Below are 20,371 nucleotides of genomic sequence, written 5' to 3' on the forward strand. Positions count from 1 at the left end.
TCCCCAGCATCTCCAGTTAAAGAAGTTCAGATTGCAGTTATTTGGGAAGATCTTTCACTGCCTGAGACCCCAGAGAGCTGCTGCCAATCTGAGTAGACAGTGTTGAGCAGGATGGACCAATGCTCTGTCTCAGTATAAGGCAGCTTCATATGTTTGTGACTGCTTAGTACACAGACACACATTTTTAATATTTCATCAGGCATTTTCTACACGTTTGCAAACCTGTTTTTACAACCTTGTGGACTAGGAAATTCTGAGCTTCTCAGTCACTGAGTTCTGCACCCAATGAAGCTAAAATATCAAGGGAGACATTATAGGGAAGTTGCTTTCATTGCCACAAGAGTGAAATGCGAAGGGCTGCTTCGTTCCAGGCTTCCACTGTGAGTAAGTTGTTGTGGGCCACATCCTGAGGTAACAAGATGGCACTCAAAGTTCTCAGGCTGAGGATGGGAAATCTTGATTCAGGAGAATGCAGACAGGGTTGTTACCAGTGTTCACTCTAACCTGAGCAGCCGCTCACTAACACAGGAAGCCCTGCTCAGCAGTAATCCAAAACTGGGCAGGGTCTTGTGCTGCCCATTTTAAGATTACAGCACTTATATTCTGCTCAGGATGTGAACTGCTCAGCTTGGGGGAGGGAGGGGGGTGAGAGGAATAGAGGGAACATTGGTTCTTACCACCTTATATTGAATAACTTGTAATTGGAGGTAGCAGTTGTTGTTTGTCCCTTCTGCATTGCATTCCCCAAAACATGACCAGGGTACACAACTCCAGCATATAATCTCGTTTTTTTCATTCAACAAGCTTCTGTGTAATGATATCATTTTTTAAAACGATGAAGAAAAAAAAAAGGAGCTTGTTGTAACTACATTTTTTTCAAGCTGGGCATTTTTTTTCTTCACAATGAGGACTAGAACATACATAAATATATTTACAGTAAAATTGTGTTTCCCTCCCACCCCCACCCCCCAAACACAAATAAATCCTTGTGACTTGACACACACTGCATTTTCACATACTAATGGCATCCACAAAAACATTCCCCTGCCCAAAATCGTTGGTGCTTCTTTCTGTGATATGTGTTGCAAAATGTTCAGGAATGGTGTAATTTGAAATGGAAACTGGTATTTTCTAGTCTAAATGAAAATACAGCTGGTTCTTCAAATTATAATGCAAACACAATTATTCACATTCAGTCTGCTTGAATATTGTAATCCTCACTTTCTCCATTGATACAAGAGGTGGGACTATACCAGGGGTGACCAAACTTGCTTAACATAAGAGCCGCATAGAATAAATGTCAGATGTTTGAGAGCCACAAGACATGAACATTAGATGTTTGAGAGAAGGAAGGAAGGAAGGAAAATAAATAGAAGGGAAGGTGGAAGTGGAAAGAAAGCAATTTTAAATATATTCTCCAAGCTGGCTTGGAGAAGTGATTTAGAGCAGGGGTGGCCAACGGTAGCTCTCCAGACGTTTTTTTTTGCCTACAACTCCCATCAGCCCCAGCCATTGGCCATGCTGGCTGGGGCTGATGGGAGTTGTAGGCAAAAACATTAGCTAGAGCTACCGTTGGAGAGCTACCATTGGCCACCCCTGATTTAGAGAAAGAAATGCCCTTTTCAAGTCAGCCAATGGGGCAGCGGGGGCTTTGAGAGCCATACAATATGTGTGAAAGAGCCACATGTGGCTCCCGAGCTGTAGTTTGGCCACCCCTGGACTATACTTTTCACCCTTTCATATTTGGAAAGATCCAGCAGAACTACTATGGTACTAATCCAGTGGTACTGAGGAACAATGGTTCTGGTTTATTATTATCTGTCTTGGGTGTTAATATGCCCTCTACTGGTTGCCATCAGTGCACTGATGCCTAGGATTTCTGCCGGTCTGTGTTGGTCTTACCAGCTTCCTCTCTCCCTAGGTGGCTCTCCTACCTCTTGCTATTCATCCTAGATTTGGTGATTTGCCTTATTGCTTGCCTGGGGCTGGCTAAGCACTCAAAATGTCTACTTATTACGTAAGTATTCACTGCTGTTGCATGTGTTTGGCATATCTATGTGCATAGGACCCAGGTGTTTGACATCATGTGGAACAGGAAACTGTGTCTGTTCCAGACAAGGGCTTGAAGGTGGGACTTCCCTTCTTTGCTGCTCCAAGAAGAAATGGGCTCTTAACTAGGTGGTCTGTATGGAGCAATTTCATGCTTCCTATCCTGACTTTCTAAAATGAGTTATGACACATGCACCCAAACACCAGGGAACTGGGGTTCATCTCAGTGTAGGTTCTGGCAGAGGCTACAAAAATGGAATGATATAAGCCTTTCCCCCCATACATGTGGCCATGTTTCAACTGTACCAGCAAGTTGTTTGGCCTGGTTTTCTCTTTCTTAGCAACCTCTCCTCCTTTACACTACTGTGTCTGCACCCAAGCAAGGCTAATGGGTCAGAATGTGAGATGAGCAGATGATGGATCAATGAAGATCCCTATCAGTGTGGGGCCACAGCTCGGTGGCAGAGTATCTGCTTTGTACACAGGGCTTTTTTTCTGGAGGAATGCGATGGAACAGAGTTCTGGAACCTCTTTGTGGAAACAAAATTGTAATGTACCAGACTTGGAGACGAGCGTAGGGCAACATAGTTTATTGCAAGGTACAAAACAAGATGGAGAACTGCTGAACACGCGGTCCGGGGCCGCCTATATACAGTGCCGGAACTATTCGCCCTGCTGGCCAGTCCTATGACGGCCAGCCATATTTCCCGCCACGGGCCGTGATTGGTGGTTGGCCCTGGCTGAGTGCGGAGGCGTCTGGGTGTCCCCAGTAGCCTCCGCTGTTTGGGCGGACTTATGCTATTACGATATATCGTTATAACGAAATGGTTACGCTATAACGAAATGGTGGCGTTCGGCGAACGCCATATGTTACAAAAATTCTCAATCCACGTGTAAAAGTTCATGAGGGGCACTTGTGTGTTTTTCCTTCATTTCCCTTGTTTTCAGTAATTTTTTTGTTATTATAAACTAAGGGGTACAGAAAAAGGAAGGAGGGGGGAATAATAAGTATCATATTCATCTTCATTTCCCTCTTGTGAGTCCCAGCACCTCAATTTCCATGGGGGGAAAGCCCTGTTTGTATGTAGATAGTCCCATGTTCAGTCCCAGCATCTCCAGGTAAAAAGCACCAGGCAGTAGGTGATATGAAATACCTGTACCTGAGGCCCTGAAGAGCTGCTGCCAGTCTGAGTATACAATACTGACATCAGTTTGTTAGACATGGAACTGAGCAATCTGAAACAAGGATCATATCTTGGAAAGGTAAGTGATAAATGGTGCAGGCATCTGTGGGATATCTAGTCCCTAGACCTGTCGTCCCAGTAAATCCCACTTCCTTATTTTAGCTATCTGCCTTTCACCCATAGGATGCTGTGCTGTGGGCTGTTCACACTCATTCTCAGCTGGGGCTCCTTTTCAGTGGACGTTTCAGCAGCAGTGGTAAGCACAACAATATCTGTTTGCTTTATACTAACCAGTTAGATCAAGCTGCATTCACTCTGTGTGCTTGAAACAATAGCTCTTGTTGCATCATAAGGGCTTTGGCTCAGTGCTTTGCATGCAGAAAGTCCCAGGTTCAATCCCTGCAATCTGCAGTTTAAAAAAATCGAACAACAGGTGATGTGAAAGACTCTGCCTGTGGTCCTAGTGAGCCACTGACAGTCTGAGTAAACAAATGCTGACTTTGATAGGCCAGGGTTCTGATTTGGTGTAAGACAGCTTTATGTGCTTCTGTGTATTTTGCATGCTCCCTCTCTAGCTAATGCAGCCTTTAGTCCTGGTAACTGAGGCCTGGCTGATCTGCATTTTTCAATGAGTAGATGCAAAAGGCCCGCTACTAGAGTTGCACTTAGGCCAGGGCAAGCACTGTAGTCCTCTTGCTGTGTGTGCTGTACAGCCTTTCCTACCCTCCTTCATTCAGGATAATACAACCTCCTGGTTGCTCACATGTCCCGGGAGTCCCACTGCCAGCCTGACTGTGAGCACAAGAAGGGCTGATTATTAAAGGGTGTGAAGCGGCCTTGAGACTTGTGCTGTTTTTCTATTTTTCCTTGGGGCGCATAGGCAACTCTGTTATATGCTGGGCTTCTGATAGCCGCCTAACTTCAGTATTCAGTGACTAGGACCCCTCGAGATCTGCAAGTATAACAGAGGACTTGCCTCCCTGGCCCTCTCATTGCAACCCACTGAAATTTTGTTCCTGGCTGGGGTTGGGGGGTCCTCATGAACAGAAAAAGGTCTGCTGTGGGGGGGATCAGTGGAAATCCAGCAACTCAACCAATTTTGGGGAATGGACTGAAGCTTTCAAGCCATGCTTATGCCAGTCCCTTTTAAGAAGCACTAGTTGAATGTTGTTCCTCTGTTAGATTTTGGGTTAGGAAGTTAGGCACATAGCTCCTTTGCTGCCATTTGTAAACTAGTTCATTCCATTCTTTCAGCAGCATCAAGGAGATCCCATTGATCAGGAAGTATTTCTCTGGTCTTGCAGCCTCCTGATCACTCTGCTTTCACCTTCCGCCGCCAGCACACCAGAGGCTGATTTGTGACTTTCGAGCATGATGCTAAAAGTACTGTGTAAATGTTAATGCAAGAGAGAAAATCAAAGACAGCATTAAAAAAAAAAAGTCAAATGCTGCTTCTAGCAATGTACATTCATAGTACAGGTATGAAAGATGCTAAGATCAGTTTAAGCCTCGTCTGTGAAAATGCTTCCTAGTCCCACTTCCAGTCATCACAGTGGCTTCTTTTTTCATGCTGATGCTTGCAGGGTATCAGTGATTTCTGCGTAGCCCCGGACAAGATCATCCTGAATATGACACAAAGTGGCCTCAGTGCAGGTAACAGGCATATTTGTGCTTTCAGAGCCATTGGCCAAAGAGAAACATCACCGGCAGCAGTTTATGGAAGCCAGCTGCCAGCCCTGCATAAACTGGCATACTTCTCGATTGCATACTTCTCCATGGGATGTCTCTAGAGTACATGGCTAAGGCAGTAATGTTGCAACAGATTTAAACTGTGGGGATGTGAGCTTAACCATGTGCATAGTGCCCAAAGCCATAGCTATGCTTGCATCGGATATGAATTTAACTTAAATAACGTGTGGCTTAGTTTAAAGGGATGTGTTTTGAGCTGATTGCACAGTTAACCCAGCACTTCCTTGTTAGAGTTGATGAACTTGGAAGTGAAATGCACTTTTGATACTGCTTGCCTCCCATTTCACTTCTGAGCACTGAATGCGAAAGCAGCTTTTTTTAGCCCAGTGGGGAGAAACTATCACACTGGGCATTTCCAAGGGAGAATGCCCTCAAAGGAGGGGCTACTTAACCCTTACACACACGCACACACACACACACACACACTGATTTCTATCCTTTAAATACATCCCAAACCATTTCTTATGCTGATAGGTGTTTGTGTGCATGGCTGGGTTTTTTCCCCTTCTAGCCTGGCTCTGAAACTGCCAAAAAAACAAAAAAACCCACCCTCGACTTTAGGGAAGAATGGCCTGGGACAGGAGGAGAGGGTTTGCAGGGCAGAAAATCAGTGGACACAAGGGAGGGTCAAGTATCCCTTTAGCCAGTGAATTCTCCCCTACATATGCATTAAGTAGCAAGCATGTGGTTGCAGCAGAAAGGCTTATCAGGGGAGCATGTGGTTTACTGCAGAGCTGGCTGACCTAAAGAAAGCTAGAAGACACCTGGAAAGATGTTGGTGGAAAATTCACACAATCCAACAAAGCATACTACAGAGCCCACTGGAAAACTTATGAAGCAATGGTGATAGTAGCAAAGAAATATTATTACTCTGCAACTATTGCATCAGTCACATCAGGACTCTTCAAACTGTTTAACGTGTCCCATCAACTGTTGAGTCCTAAATCTAAAATGTTATTGTCTCAAAAACTGACTATTACCTGTGATACCTTTGTGGGGTTCTCTGATGATAAAGTAACACAAATATGCTCTGACCTGAATGCTGCTGGTGAGATAGGACTGGCAGATGAAATACCTGGTATATCTTGCCAGGTCTAATTCAGTCTGATTATAGATCATTTTGACCCTGGGATCAGTGAAGGCTGCCACTGAATCCTTTTCTCTACTGGCTATGAAATTCATGTAAGAACCACATAAATGAGCCTTTGATATCATAAATCAGTTACTGATCAAGGCACTTTCCCTCAAGCACAGAGGTACCTTCCCACTGCTTTAAAAACCATCCCTAGATAAAAAATGATTATCACCTAGTCTTTAATCTACCCTTTTTAGGCAAAGTGATTGGGCGTTTTCGCACTGACCTTAATCGGCAGCGACGCCCCTCTTCAGCGCGCAGGATCTGCCCGGATTTCGCACCAATTGCTGCGGAGCACCCGGAAGAGCCGGAAAGTCCCGCGGCTTTTGCAGCGCAAATGGAAACCGCCAAAAACCAGTTTCCATTTGCGCCGCAAAAGCCACGGGACTTTCCGGCTCTTCCGGGTGCTCCGCGGCAATTGGTGCGAAATCTGGGCAGATCCTGCGCACTGAAGAGGGGCGTCGCTGCCGATTAAGGTCAGTGCGAAAACGCCCATTGAGATAGCAGAAATGGATTTACTCCAGGTCTTCTGGATAACGCAGAGGCTCTAGACCCTTTCCAGTCTGTTTTCAGGCCAAGTGAGGGGATAGAGAAGTCTGTCGTGATTTTAGCTGATGACCTCTGCCAGAATGTAAACAAAAGTCATGCTTCTTTGTTGCTCCTCCTGGATCTCTGTACAGCCTTTGATACAACAGACCATGCCATGCTATTGAGGTGTTTAAAGGCAGAAGTAGGTATCAGGGGTTGTGCCTTGGGCTGGTGTAAATGTTGCTCATAAATTGGATTCAAAAGGTTGCCATTGGAAACCAACTATCTTCATTTTGGGAATTATCTTGTAGAGTTCCTTAGCGTGCAATTTTATTCCTCCATATCATTCAGCCTCTACAAAAAGCCTTTAAGAGAAATTATTTATTGGTTTGGAACTCGATTTCATCAATATTCGGATGACACCAAGCTTAACATCTTTATTATCAAAATCCCTTGGTGTTGCAGTAGATCTTGAACCACTGCTTGACTGCTGCAGTCAAATGGCTGAAAGCAAATAAACTAAATCTCGGAAAGACAGAAGTAATGCTGATTGGGAAGGCAGATGTCTTGGAAGGATCTTGTGCTTCCCACTATCAGTGGGGTTTAGCTAACATTTGCGGACTTAAGAACCTTGGGGTTATACTGGATCCCTCATTACTGCTAGAGAAGCAGGTTAGATGTGCTGCAAAAAAATGCTTTCTTCCAACTCAGTCTCACCCACAAGATGGCCCCTACCTTGACTCAGCTGATCTGGCAACACGGATCCATGTTTTGGTAATGTCGAGATTTTGAGAGTAGACTACTGTAAATGCATTCTCCCCTCAAAGGCAATTTGGAGACTCCGGTTGGTACAAGAATTTCACTCCCTTTGCTTATAAGGGGCCAGTGAAGTTTTAATCTAAACTAGGGGTCGCTGTTTAACTATGGTGTTGAACTACAGTGGGTGGCACTATGACTGATGCTTCCCCTTTGTGTTTATCCTTGTAGAGATAGCTCGCTATTACCTATATTGCAGCCAGAGTCTGACCAACCCCTTTCAGCAGGTATGTATTTGACCTCATATTCTCTTATCAGAGCTTCACACTGCTGGTCTCTCTAATGAATCCTTACTGGGCAGAAAAAAACCTGTACCATTATAGGAATTAATGTAATTTTCTAGTTCACCTTCAGTCTGCTGTGAAGTTCCACATTGGGACTAAGCTTGCACAGACCAGCCACCAGAGGCTCTCTTCCAGCTAGTACTAGCATTTTAAACAGGGGGGAGCCCTTCCCCTGCAGAGTGTTCTGGAGGGCTGTCTTTCCGCTCAAACAGTCGCATAGTCTGCCTTCCATCAGTCTGCCTCCATCACTCTTTTCTTCACCACAATGTTGTGAGGACACGATTTCCAGGTCTCTGTAGTGAGCTGAGTTTTATGCTTCCATTTTCTTGTTTTCTTCTCCACCAGCCCTTTTTAAATCATTCCGTCTCAGGAGACACTGTTTAAAAAATGTGCCCAATACAGTATTAAGATGACCAGGTCTGACAAGCATCTACAGTGCCTCTTTCGCCTTGGGGAGAAGCACAGTCTGCCTCAAATTCACCCAGAAGGCCTGCTCCAATCGAGCAATGCGCCTAAAGGCAAGTTTATGGGAGAAGACTAAAAAACTAAACAAACTGTCAGCCGCACAGAGAACATCCAGAACCAATATGCTCGTCATCTCAGATCCAGGAGGCAGCCTTCACACCAGTATGGTATCCTCCACCACCAGGGTCTCTATCTCAGAGCAGGCATAGATTGAACCATTGACGAAGACAGTTGTGCCATCATCAACAGCCACCACCCAAGGATGTGCATCAGAACCTCTCAAGAACTCATTCTTACTAGTGCCAATGGGGGCGGGGTCAGTTTTCTTTCAGTTTTAAGGACAGATGAGCCATTTTCAGCAATCGGTGATGGGACATTACTTCTGACAGTTGGGTATTATCTATAGTTAGTATCGGACATAGGCTGGAGTGTTGGGAGAAACCTCCCCAGGCATTGAACAACACCATACTAGAGCTAGAACAAGAGGTATCCACCCTGATAGAGAAAGGAGCAGTACAGAGAGTACCAGAGGCAAATTCTGTCCAGAGCTCCTATTCGTGCTTCTTTTTTTGGTGCCCCCAAAAGGTGAGGGGTCACAGACCCATCCTTATTCTGAGGGACCTTAATGTTTTTCTGAATGTTAGGAAGTTTAAAATGTTATCTCTTGAGTTGGTTTTGCAATTCTTAAAATTAAATTGTTGGTTTTGTGTGTTGGATTTACAGGATGCTTGTTTTCATATAGTGATCCATCCAGCTCACCATAGGTTCCTGCATTTTAAATACAACCATCTACTCTACCAGTATACAGCTTTGCCATTTGGCTTGACCACTGCACTGCAGGTCCCCTCTTAAGTGTGTAGCTGTGGTGGTTGTACATCTAAGGGCCAAGAGTTGCTCAGTCTACCCATTTTAGATGACTGGCATTACTGCACCCTCTTGCGAACAGATGAGGTTTCAGATTGACTTGATTACATGTACGTGTCAGGAGCCTGGGTTGATCATTAACCATAGGAAACTGAGTCTTAAACCCAGCATGCAGATAACCTTTACTGGAGCTTTCATAGATTCTGTTAAAGCTAGGGCCTTCTTGCCTACAGATAGGGCCACACATATTAATGCTTTAATTGGATGCCTACTATGTAACAGATTTCAGTCTCTGCTCTTTTTTCAGAAGCTGCTAGGGCTCATGGCTTCTACTACAGCTGCAGCTCCACACACGCGTCTAAGGATGTGACCTTTGCAGAACCAGTTGTTAAGGAAATACCTCTAGTACATTCACAACAAAGTCGATGGCACTGAGATACATAGCGCATCAACTGCAATGGTAGATATGTGATTGCGATCTCTTTTTAGGGGCGCCTTTCATGGCTTGCTGGGGGAAAAGTGTAGATGCCTGAGGAAGGCAATGGCAAACCACCCCGTTAAAAGTCTGCCATGAAAACGTCGTGATGCAACATCACCCCAGTCGGAAACGACTGGTGCTTGCACAGGGGGACTACCTTTACCTTTTTCAGGGATAAAACTCCTCTATTATGTCAGGGTTAGGCCCCCTGCTGTGGTTTCCATTCTGTACAGGACAGCTGATTACCTTGGGAGAGGGGGCTTCACATTAATTTGTTGGAGTTATATGTGGTTCATTATGCCCTTTTCTCCTTTGCAGAGTTAACAGAAGGAAAAGTTGTCCAAGTTATTATGGGCAATACTACAGTAGTGAGTTACATAAAACATCAAGAGGGACTGCTTCAATAGCTCTCTGCAGGGAAGCCAGTATTTTATGGGAAATAGCTGTAGCACAAGACTCCTCCCTTCAGGTAATAAATGTAGTAGGTACCTCCAGTACAAGAATGGACATCCTCAGCAGAATGGGGCAGTTGGAATATGAATGGTCCTTTGGGGAAGAGTAAATCCTACCAATCTTCTAACAGTGGAGGAGGGGGCTCCTCAGGGTGGACCTGTTTGCTATATGTGCCACTATGAAGGCTCCAATGTTCTGCTCCAGGGCAGGCAATAACAATACCTCTGTAGGAGGCACATTCCAGTTTCAGTGGACGGGCACACTATTCTACACATTCCCACTTACCCCTCTCATTGGTCAGGTTCTGAACAAATCAGGGAGGAGAATACCTGGTGTATCCTGGGTATTCCATTTTGGCCCAGACAAGTTTGGTTTCAGGTTCTCCTCTCTACATCAAAAGGCCATTATGTCCATCTGCCCCTGGCTGTGGATCTCCTTGACAGGGATTCTTTGCTCCACCATATGGTGTACAGGCTGACATTAGCAACTTGGATGCTGAACCATCCCAATTCTGTTTTTTTTAGCAGGTAGCCAATGTTATGCTCAATGCTTGAAGGCCCTCTACCAGACAGTACTATATGAGTAAATGGGTGCATTTTTCCAGATGGACGAGGTCACGGGGTTCCCAATGAGACCTGCACTGGTGTTTGAATACCTGATGACCCTTAAGGGCTCTAGCAGTTTCCTCCCTGAAAGTACATATAGTGTCTATCTCAGTTTACCATATGAAGGTTCAAGGGAAAACGCTTTTCTTGCGCCCAGTGTCCAATAGTTTCCTGAAGGGGTTGTTTAATGTGTTCCCACCCTCCCTCAAATACTAATAGTGCCTCAGTTATCATCAGTGGTCCTGTCGCAGCTCATGCTACCACTCTTTGAACTTGTAGCCTAGGTCTTTTGTCCTTTAAGTTTTTATTTTTGGCAGCAATTATTTTGGTGAGGAAGATAGAGTGTTCATCAAGGTGTCTTCTGTGCAGGCACACATTCCTTCCTGCCTGCCCTGCTGTGAGCTCCTAGGGAAGGGGGAGTCCTCCCCTGCAGAGCATGTGACCATTTGAGTGGAAAGACAGCCTCCAGAACACTCTGCAGGGGAGGGGCTCCCCCTTGAGTGTTTAAAATCCTAGTGCTAGCTGGAGAAGAGCCTTTGGTGGCTGGCCTTTGCAAGTATAGTCCTCAATGAACAACAGTTACAGGTAAGTGCAACACTATTTTCTCTCTCTTGGTTTTCTTCTGGAAAGTCTGTCCAATGAAAAGGGCTCTTAGTTATGATATCTGAGCATAATTCAGCTGATTTTTTTCCTATGGATGCATGCCTTATGCATTCCCTGAGTCTTTGTAGGTCCCCCAAGGCTTTCAGCGGAAAGGAGTAGCCATTCAGAATAAGTTACAATATGCTTGTTGGGAAACCCTTGAGTAGAGAGATCCATCTTCTGTAACTTTCAAGGGGTTGGTATTTTGGGTGTTGCTGATCAATTAAGACCTAGCTTCCAGGATCTGGAGGAGCTGGCATTGACCTGAGCCAGCATGGTGTAGTGGTTAAGAGTGGCGAACTCTAATCTAGAGAACCAGGTTTGATTCCCCAATCCTCCACATCACTGTTTCCCATTTGCAGGGTCGGGACCCGCTACCAGGCCACGGAAGCCTCACTACCGGGTCACAAGAAAAGCCAAAGCTAGCCCTGCCCCCAGCAAAGCATGACCTCTACTCTGCTTTCTTCCTTCCACCTTGTCTCTGCTGTGCAGAGAAAAGCTAGCCTTGAAGACTGACACAGGCTGCAAAGCTTGAGCTCCATTTGGCTTCCTTCCCCTGTCTCTGTGTTGTGCAGAGAGGAGCTGGGCTGCCTCTCCTTCCTTCTCCCCCTCTCCCAGTGTTTGAGAGAAAAGCTGGCGTCCACTGGCACTTTAGATCCACGAAGTGTTCTTCAAGGTATGAGCTTTCATGTGCCTAGCAGTATGTTCTTTTGGGGAGATTTCCCCTGGAGGCCTGGGTGGCAAAGAAGGGGTGTGTGTTTTTTTCAGCCGGTAGGGGCAGGGAGTGGACATTCCAGTAGCTATTTTTTTTACCAAACGACCCGTGGGCAGAATTGTTGCTGGCTGGGGTAATCTGATGGTAAGTTTTTCCCCCTTTGTCCCCCCTTCTTTCTTTTTCCCTCTGCAAGGGATGCTCTTTCTGTATTCTTGGTACTGGAGGTGGGGGGAAGCAACAGTGGGAGGGCTTCTAGTGCCCTGGCCCCACTGGTGGACATTCTGGTGCTTTTGGGGCATTGTATGAGAGAATTTTGGACTGGATGGTCCACTGGCCTGATCCAACATGGCTTCTCTTATGCTCTTTCTTTCCATGTCTTTCTTTTCCTTTCCTTCCATTTCATTCTTTCCCTTTCTTTCCTTCCATTTTTACTGGATGAAACTTTTCTGTTCATCATACTGTTGCTGCAAACATAGGGGATCTGTCAATGAAAAATTGGCACCCCCAGTTGTAGCCAGCTGGCCTTTCTATGAAATTTCTGTGTGAATGAGTGAGAGTTCGAGGTGTGGGGCAGAAAGAGATTATTGGAGATTACTGTAGTATATCTCAACAGCACTGGAAGTGATGATACTATGAACTTGGCACAATTTTACTGGTCCTGCTTTTAACAGCTGTCTGACACCAAAATTAAACTCCTCCTGTAGATATTAAAAAGGATGAAAGAAGTTCACTGGCTAAATATCTTCACAACAGATTGCTTTTAAAGGCATGGGAAACAGAGCCAGTAAAAAGCTGCAAGCCCCTCATAAATATCCTTTTTGGGATAACTGCAGAAAAGCTTGTATGAACTTCATATAACTTGAAATTAATTCATTAATTGCAATGCAATTCTCTGCTACCTTTCACAGCAGTTTCCCAGTGTTTCAGTCAAGGAAAAGTATGAAAAATAGCTGTCAAAAGATTTTCTTGAAACCAAGCAAGCTTGGTTGTAGCTTGAGGCAGGGTTCCAGTAGTAGCCGCTGAAAGAAGGGGCTACTAAATGTGTCAGCATATTTTGAGATACAGCAGCTGCCAGGGCTCAGTGTGGGTGGTACACAGCGCTGGCATTCCTGATGGCAATGGCAATAGCACTTCCAACTGCATACATTGGCCAGTGCTATGGAGGAAGGGGTGTGTAGGTGGTGCAGGCAATTGAACAGGGGCATTAGGCGTTTTTGCAAGCTGGAAAAGAACACACAAGCAGGTGCATGCTCGGGTTGCCAATCCCCAGATGGGGGCAGGGGATCCCCTGGTTTGGAGACCCTCCCCCCGTTTCAGTGTCATCAGAAAGCGGGGGAGGGGAGGGAAATGTCTGCTGGGAACTCTATTATTCCCTATGGAGATTTATTCCCATAGAAAATCATGGAGAATTGATCTGTGGGTATCTGGGGCTCTGGGGGGGGGGCTGGTTTTTTGGTGTAGAGGCACCACATTTTCGGTATAGCATCTAGTGCCTCTCCCCAAAATGCCCCCCAAGTTTCAAAATGATTGGACCAGGGGGTCCAATTCTATGAGCCCCAAAAGAAGGTGCCCCATCCTTCATTATTTCCTATGGAAGGAAGAAATTGAAAAGGTGTGCCGTCCCTTTAAATGTGATGGCCAGAACTCCCTTTGGAGTTCAATTATGCTTGTCACAGCCTTAATCTTGGCTCCACCCCTAATGTCTCCTGGCTCCACCCCCAAAGTCCCCAGATATTTCTTGAGTTAGACTTGGCAACCCTAGTGCATGCAGATGTGAGGGTGGAAAGAGAGGACCCTGGGAATGTATGAAAAAGTTGCAGACCACCACTTTCCACCCCCATTTTGGTTCAACATGAGTTTCAGAGAGATTTTTCTGAAAACAAAGTTAATTCAGAAAAAGAGGCAGGTTTGGGGGAATGCCCTGGAAGTGACATCACAGGAAAAGGTGGAGTTTTGGTTTTGGTGGAGTTTTGGTTCAGTGTGCCCTGGAAGTGACATCACTTGGCCCTTGACCTGGAAGTGACACCACGGGAAATGACATAATTCCTGGCTCCACCCCCAAAGTCTCCAGGCTTCACGCCCGAATTTTAGTGGGCCACAAAGGAGAAGTGTAAAAATAACCGGGCCATGGGAAAGAAAAGTTTGGGAAACCCTGCTCCACATGAAACCTGCTGGGTGACCTTGGACCAGTAACAGTACTTGGACCAGTCACAGTACTCTCTCAGCTGGGTGACCTTGGACCAGTCACAGTACTTTGACCAGTTGCAGTATTCTCTCAGCCCCACTTATCTCAAAAGGTGTATGTTGTAGGGAGAGGAAGGGAAGTAAGCCACTTTGAGTCTCCTTGGGGTAGAGAAAACCAGGGTATAAAAACCAACTCTTCTTCTGTCTCAAAGCAATCACACTCCCCAATATTTGGGTTACAAGCATGGCCTGATGAGTCAAACCTTGGATTATTGTGTGCCATTCTTTTTTACAGGCTCTGACCATCTACCAGCGTTCTCTCACTACCATGCAAATCCAGATTCAGGGACTGATGCAAGTTGCTGTACCCACTTTCCCTTCTGCTGAGGTAAAAAGCATATATTATCCTAAGGAGCAGTGTATGACCTTGAGGATCCATCTCTAGAAATTTTTGACTATACATTTAAAACTGGGCCTCTGTACAAATTTGTACTTTCTCTTTGGTTAACACTATTAGAAGACATAGCATGGAGAATGCCAGATTCTGCTGCAGACAGATTGAAGTGCTGGCAAACAGGAGAAAGAATAAAGCATGCAGTTAGGAAGGCATGGATGCCCTCAACCTAGTATAGGATAAGTGAACTAGGAGACCAAAAGGTCTGGGCTGCAACTGTCATGGAAATAGTCTCTCATACCATGTAGGAATTGCAGGTATCGGGAGGGGCCATGGCTCAGTGGTGAACCATCTGCTATGTAGAAGGTGCCAAGTTCAATCCCTGGCATCTCCAGTTTTAAAAGGATTGGGTAGTATGTGATATGGAAGACCTGTAATTGAAACTCCAAAGAGCAACTGCCAGTGAGAATAGACCAATTAGTCTGAGTCAGTATAAGGTAGATTCATACATGTGTTCTTGCAGGTTTATTAAGATAGGAACCTTGACCATGGCCCTTTTCACATTACCATTCTAAATCAGTTATTAGTTGTTGGCGCAATTTTGAGTAGTGATACAATGAAGGGGTTTCATACAGTGAATTTCCTTCCATTAATGAGCCACCTCAGAAGCACTATGGTAATTTCAAATAGTGCCACTTCCCCCTGCCGTTTTTTTACCATGCAATCTTTCTTGGACTTTTAAAAAATGTGCTAAGGTGAGCACTATAGTGCTAGACTGCTATAGCACTGAAGTCCTGTAGCATTACCATTGAGATGCATTGACTCAGTGGAGTCAGTGCATCTCAGTGGTGCTGCTATACCACTTCCTTGTTATATCACTTTAGTGCTATAGCGCTCACCATAGAACTTTTTAAGTCCAAGGAAGATCATGAGGTGAAAAAGGGCTGGGGGGACAGCATTGTAGGAAGCATTATGGTCATTTTAAACAGCACACCACAGTTCAGAAGTGCAACGAAGGGACTGACACAAGCAGGTTTGCATGAACACATAAATAAATTCCACTAGCAGCTGGTTACTAAAATGGGTCTGTCCGAAATTACAGAAAAAATCCATTCTCAACCAGTTACTAAAATGAATTACAAGGCAGTTTGAAAAGGATCCATGACTCAGCACATCTTGAGCAGTCATGCCCCGCACATTTCCCATTCAATCAAGATCACCATTGGTAATCCTGCTCTGCCTTCCCTCATTTCCTGAGGCTAGACCAGTCAGCATTAGGTGCAGGGTTTTCTTAGTTGTGGTGCCAGACAAATAGCATGATTTCATAAGAACATAAGAAAAGCCTGCCAGATCAGACCATCTACTCCAGCGCACTGTTTCAAATACTGGCCAGCCAGTAGTCCCGAAGAAACAAGCAGGCTACAGATCCAGTATTCAGACGTTTGCTGCCTCTAGATATGGAAGCTCTCTTCAGTCACCATGGCTAGTAGCCACTGATGGACCTCTCCACTATGAATCCATTTAACTCCCCAGTAAAGCTATCTATGCTCATAGCCTTCAGAGCCTCTTCTGGCAGTGAATTCTACAATTTAATTACTGGTAAAGAAATATTTCCTTTTGTCTGTCTTGAGTCTATTTCCTAACAATTTCATTGAGTGCTCCCAATTTCTAGTCTTATAGAAGAGGGAGAAAAAGCTCCCTCTATTAACTCTCTACCCCATGCATAATTGTATAAATCTCTGTCTGTTATGTCTTCCCTTAGAACAACATGCCTACCAGTGTTCCCTCTAAGCTGAGTTAGCTTGAGCTAGGTCACAGATTTTTAGCCTCCAACTCACACATTTTTGTCTTATGGATGACCCCAGAGCACAGTATTTTATGCAGTAGCTCACAACTTTAATGCCAGTAGCTCACAAAATAGAATTTTTGCTCACAAGATTCTTCAGCTTAGAGAGAACATTGCCTGCCCACCTGGATATGTCTTCCCTTAGCTGGGGGTTGGTTGGTTTGTTTTGGTCAGTTGAAAAGTCCTTATCTTTTAGGAAAGGTGCTCTAACCACCAAATTATCTTGGTTGGCTCTCTTTTGTACTTTTTGTAGCTCTGCAATTTTCTTTTGAAGATATGGTGACACAGTATTCCAAATGAGGCTGTACCACAGCTTTATACAAGGACATTAAAATTTCGGCCATTTTATTTTTAATCCCATCCCTAATAATTCCTAGCATGGAGCTCTTAATCAGTGCCTCCCATTGGATAAACATTATTGAACTTTCCACTACAACTCCAATATCTCTTTCAATCTTGGCCTAAAATTAGAAATGTTGGTACCAATATGGATCACATGACATTGAATTTCATTTGCCAAGTTGTTGCCCAATCAGCCAATTTAAAGAGATCCTCCTCTAGCTTTTTACCATCTTAAATATTTTGGTATCATCTGTAAAACTGGCTACTTCACTGTTCACCCCCAATTCCAAATCATTTGTGAACAAATTCAGTCCCGGCACTGATCCTTGTGGGACCCTACCTCTCACTTCCCTCCATTGCAAGAGGTGGTGGAAGTGGTGGGGAAGTTCTGTCAAGTCACAGCCGACATATGGTGATTTCATAGGGTTTTCAAGGCAAGAGACAAACATGGGTGGTTTGCCATTGCCTTCCTCTCTGTAAAGACTCCTGGACTTCCTTGATGGTCTCCCATCCAAGTACTAATGAGGGCTGATCCTGCTTAGCTTCTGAGAGCTGACAAGATTGGGCTAGCCTGAGCTGTCCAGAAGAGGGCTCCATTGTAAGAACTGTCCATTTGTTCTTTTTCTCCCCTCAGCAACTTGCCTGGCACCAAACCACTTGATTTTTCAAGTACTAGATGAAAACTTTATTTGCTCAGGACATTCAGTGAGCCAACATCATGTCCAGGCCTGGCAGTAGGGGTTCTGGCGCCCCTAGGTCGAGGTCTGTTCCCCGCCCCACCCCCGTACCTTCATGCGCGAAGCGCGCGCACCGCGATGATGTCACCGGAAGTGATGTCATCGGGCTGCCAGCGCCCGGCCCTTCCCTGCTTCGAAGGGAGTTGGCTGGCTCCCTTCAAAGCAGAGGCGGGGCAGACTGCATGCACAGCACCAGCACTCACCTCAGCCCTTTGCTGCTTCGAAGGGAGTCTGCTGGCTCCCTTCAAAGCAGGGGCAGGGCGGGCTGCGTGTACAGCACCAGTGCTCACCCCGGCCCTTTGCTGCTTCGAAGGGAGTCAGGTGGTTCCCTTCAAGGCAGGGGCGGAGTGGGCTGTGCGCACAGCACCAGCGCTTACCCTGACCCTTTGCTGCTTTGAAGGGAGTCAGCTGGCTTACTTCGAAGCAGGGGTGGGGCGGGCTGAGCGCTCATGGTGGGAAGCGGGTGCGGGGAAACGGAGGGAGGCAGCGAGGAGAGGGGGCACCTCATGGCACCCATAGGCTAAGTGGTGCCCGTAGCAGCCGCCTACTTGGCCTTCTCCCACACGCCGGCCCTGATCATGTCAGAGGCAGATTTTCATACATTCATTTGCATACAGATTTTCATACATAGTTGCAGGTTTTCTTTTGAGCAAGAAAACTATCCAGTAATTACCCATGCCATAGTTCCAATATTCAATGGTATTGGGCAAAAGAAGAGGATAACAGCTAACAGAGCAAATTGCAGAAGGCTCAAGATTCTTTATAGGATTGTAGGAAGAATACTGGACTATGAATTCCAGTTTTGTCTCCACTGCTGTGTGCATTTGGGAATATATCCACTCTGGTACCACTGCTAAGCCATCCTACTGAATATGTTGTTCTGTTCACTACTGCCAGCCTTTCTTTATGCCAGCCTCCTTCACCACTTTTCCTTCTCTGCAGAAAGACCTTCTTGGAATGCAGAAGCTACTCAACTCCTCAGAGACTAGCCTTCACCAGTTAACTGCCATGTTGGACTGTAGGGGCCTGCACAAGGTGAGCAGAAAGGAAAGGTATACAGTGTGGTTTTGGAGTGCAAGCTATTGTCGAAGGACTGATTTTTTTTTTCTGCCCACTGATTCCAGGATTATCTAGATGCCTTGATTGGGATCTGCTATGATGGAGTGGAAGGACTGCTTTACCTCATCCTGTTTTCTCTGTTGGCTGCCATGGCCTTCTCCACCATCATCTGCGCCATGCCGCATGCCTGGAAGCATTTAGGCAGCAGGTAAGATGTTGAATAGTCTGCCTGGGACAGGACCTGGTAGAAAAGACCATTGCCAGTTTTGGAGGCTGGTTGTTTTCTTCATGGTGGCAGAAAATGAAAAATTGGTATGCTGTTATTCTGTTTTCTAAATCCTTATTCTTGCTTGCTTATTCCTGCTACCTCTGATCATGGAACAGTTTCATCAGAATCAAGGGCTTTTTCTTCTCTAGAGAGGGGCATGGAATGTGAAAATGGTGGTTGATTTCATTTTATGGTTTGTCATGTTTCGTTTCAATTCATTGGATCATTTCGGTTCATGGTTTTTTTCAATTTCCTGAACCAATTCATGGTGTTTTGGTTCGTTTGGTTCAGGAAGGAGTAGAATGGTTCAGAAAGGCGTAGCCTCTGAGCAGGTTAGAGATACCAAACTTGCAGCAAACTCTTAAGTGGCTCTCCTCTACCTCTTCTCCAAGGTTGTTGAGAATTGGATTTTGAGGAGCCGAGTTACAGCCCCCCAAAACAGGTATCCTTAGGTGGTTTGCTAATTTGGGAGGTAGAACAGCCCCCCAATTGGCTAGAGATGCAAAACTGGTATCAAACTCTTCAGCGAGCTCTCCTCTACCTGCTAGGCTGTCTGGAAAAAATGAACCAGAAATCAGCCCATTTTGAGCATGAACTGTAATTCATGATTCATTTTGGGCCCATGCCTACTCACTTCCCTGGACTTAGCTACAGTGATCCATGCAATGGTCACTTCCTGGCTAAATTACTGTAATGTGTTCTATTCGAGGCTGCCCTTGATCCTGATCTAGCACAGAATGCAGCAGCATACTTGCTGATGCAGATGTGTGTGGTACCAGATTCAGTTCAAGATTATAGTGATAACATTTAAAGCCCTATGAGGCCAGGGACCACCATACCCACAGGACTGTCTCTTCCTGTATGTGCCCCAGAGGGCCTTGCACTCTACTGATCAACATCTCTTGGTAGTCCCCAGCCCGAAAGACTTCCGCTTAGCCTCAACCAGGGCCAAGACTTTGTCCACTCTAGCCTCGGCCTGGTGAAACGCGCTCCCATGTGAGATCAGGGCCCTGTGGGACTTCCTACAGTTCCACAGGCCCTGCAAAATGGAGCTGTTCTGCCAGGCCTTCAGCTGAAACAGACGTTCAGTCATCTCAGCCTCCCCTATCCATAGCATTGGCCTCAATGCAAAGACTAACACCTTGCAGGAGACATTTTGGATTACCTGAATCTTATTGTTAAGCTACTATCTTGTTTTGCACTGGTATAAATTTTGTTTTAGATTATGCTTTTAACCGTTGTTAAGTTTTATATGTTTTGACTGCCCTGAGCCCACTTGTGTGGGATATAAACCCAATAAAATAAATAAATAAAAATTTGCAGGAATACTATACTGGGTATTGCTAGTGTCAGTCAACATTCTTCTATAGATGTAACTATTTTGTTGGCAGGACCTAATAATTTTTTTGAGCATGCTGGGTTCTGTTGGTGTCTTTTGCCAAAGGCGTTTTCGCACAGGGCTTACCCCGGAGCGACGTCCCTCTTCACCGCGCAGCGTCTGCGCGGATTTCGCACCAACTGCTCCGCAGAACCCGGAAGAGCCGCAAAGTCCCGCGGCTTTTGCGTCGCAAATG

General features: G+C 45.5%; 1 protein-coding gene across 3 annotated transcripts in view; it reads left to right on the forward strand.

The window, feature by feature from the left end:
* TTYH2 (tweety family member 2) overlaps positions 1-20,371 on the forward strand; it is a 109,475-nt gene that overhangs the window by 74,242 nt on the left and 14,862 nt on the right. For all 3 annotated transcript variants that reach the window (XM_060252170.1, XM_060252171.1, XM_060252172.1), the window contains 7 exons: positions 1,922-2,017; positions 3,417-3,489; positions 4,817-4,886; positions 7,633-7,688; positions 14,447-14,539; positions 18,413-18,505; positions 18,595-18,737. In XM_060252170.1, coding sequence (XP_060108153.1) covers positions 1,922-2,017; positions 3,417-3,489; positions 4,817-4,886; positions 7,633-7,688; positions 14,447-14,539; positions 18,413-18,505; positions 18,595-18,737 — 624 coding nt within the window. The remainder of the gene's footprint in view (positions 1-1,921; positions 2,018-3,416; positions 3,490-4,816; positions 4,887-7,632; positions 7,689-14,446; positions 14,540-18,412; positions 18,506-18,594; positions 18,738-20,371) is intronic.

Source organism: Heteronotia binoei, chromosome 13 (assembly GCF_032191835.1).
Source record: "Heteronotia binoei isolate CCM8104 ecotype False Entrance Well chromosome 13, APGP_CSIRO_Hbin_v1, whole genome shotgun sequence".
In the NCBI taxonomy this organism is placed as follows: domain Eukaryota; kingdom Metazoa; phylum Chordata; class Lepidosauria; order Squamata; family Gekkonidae; genus Heteronotia; species Heteronotia binoei.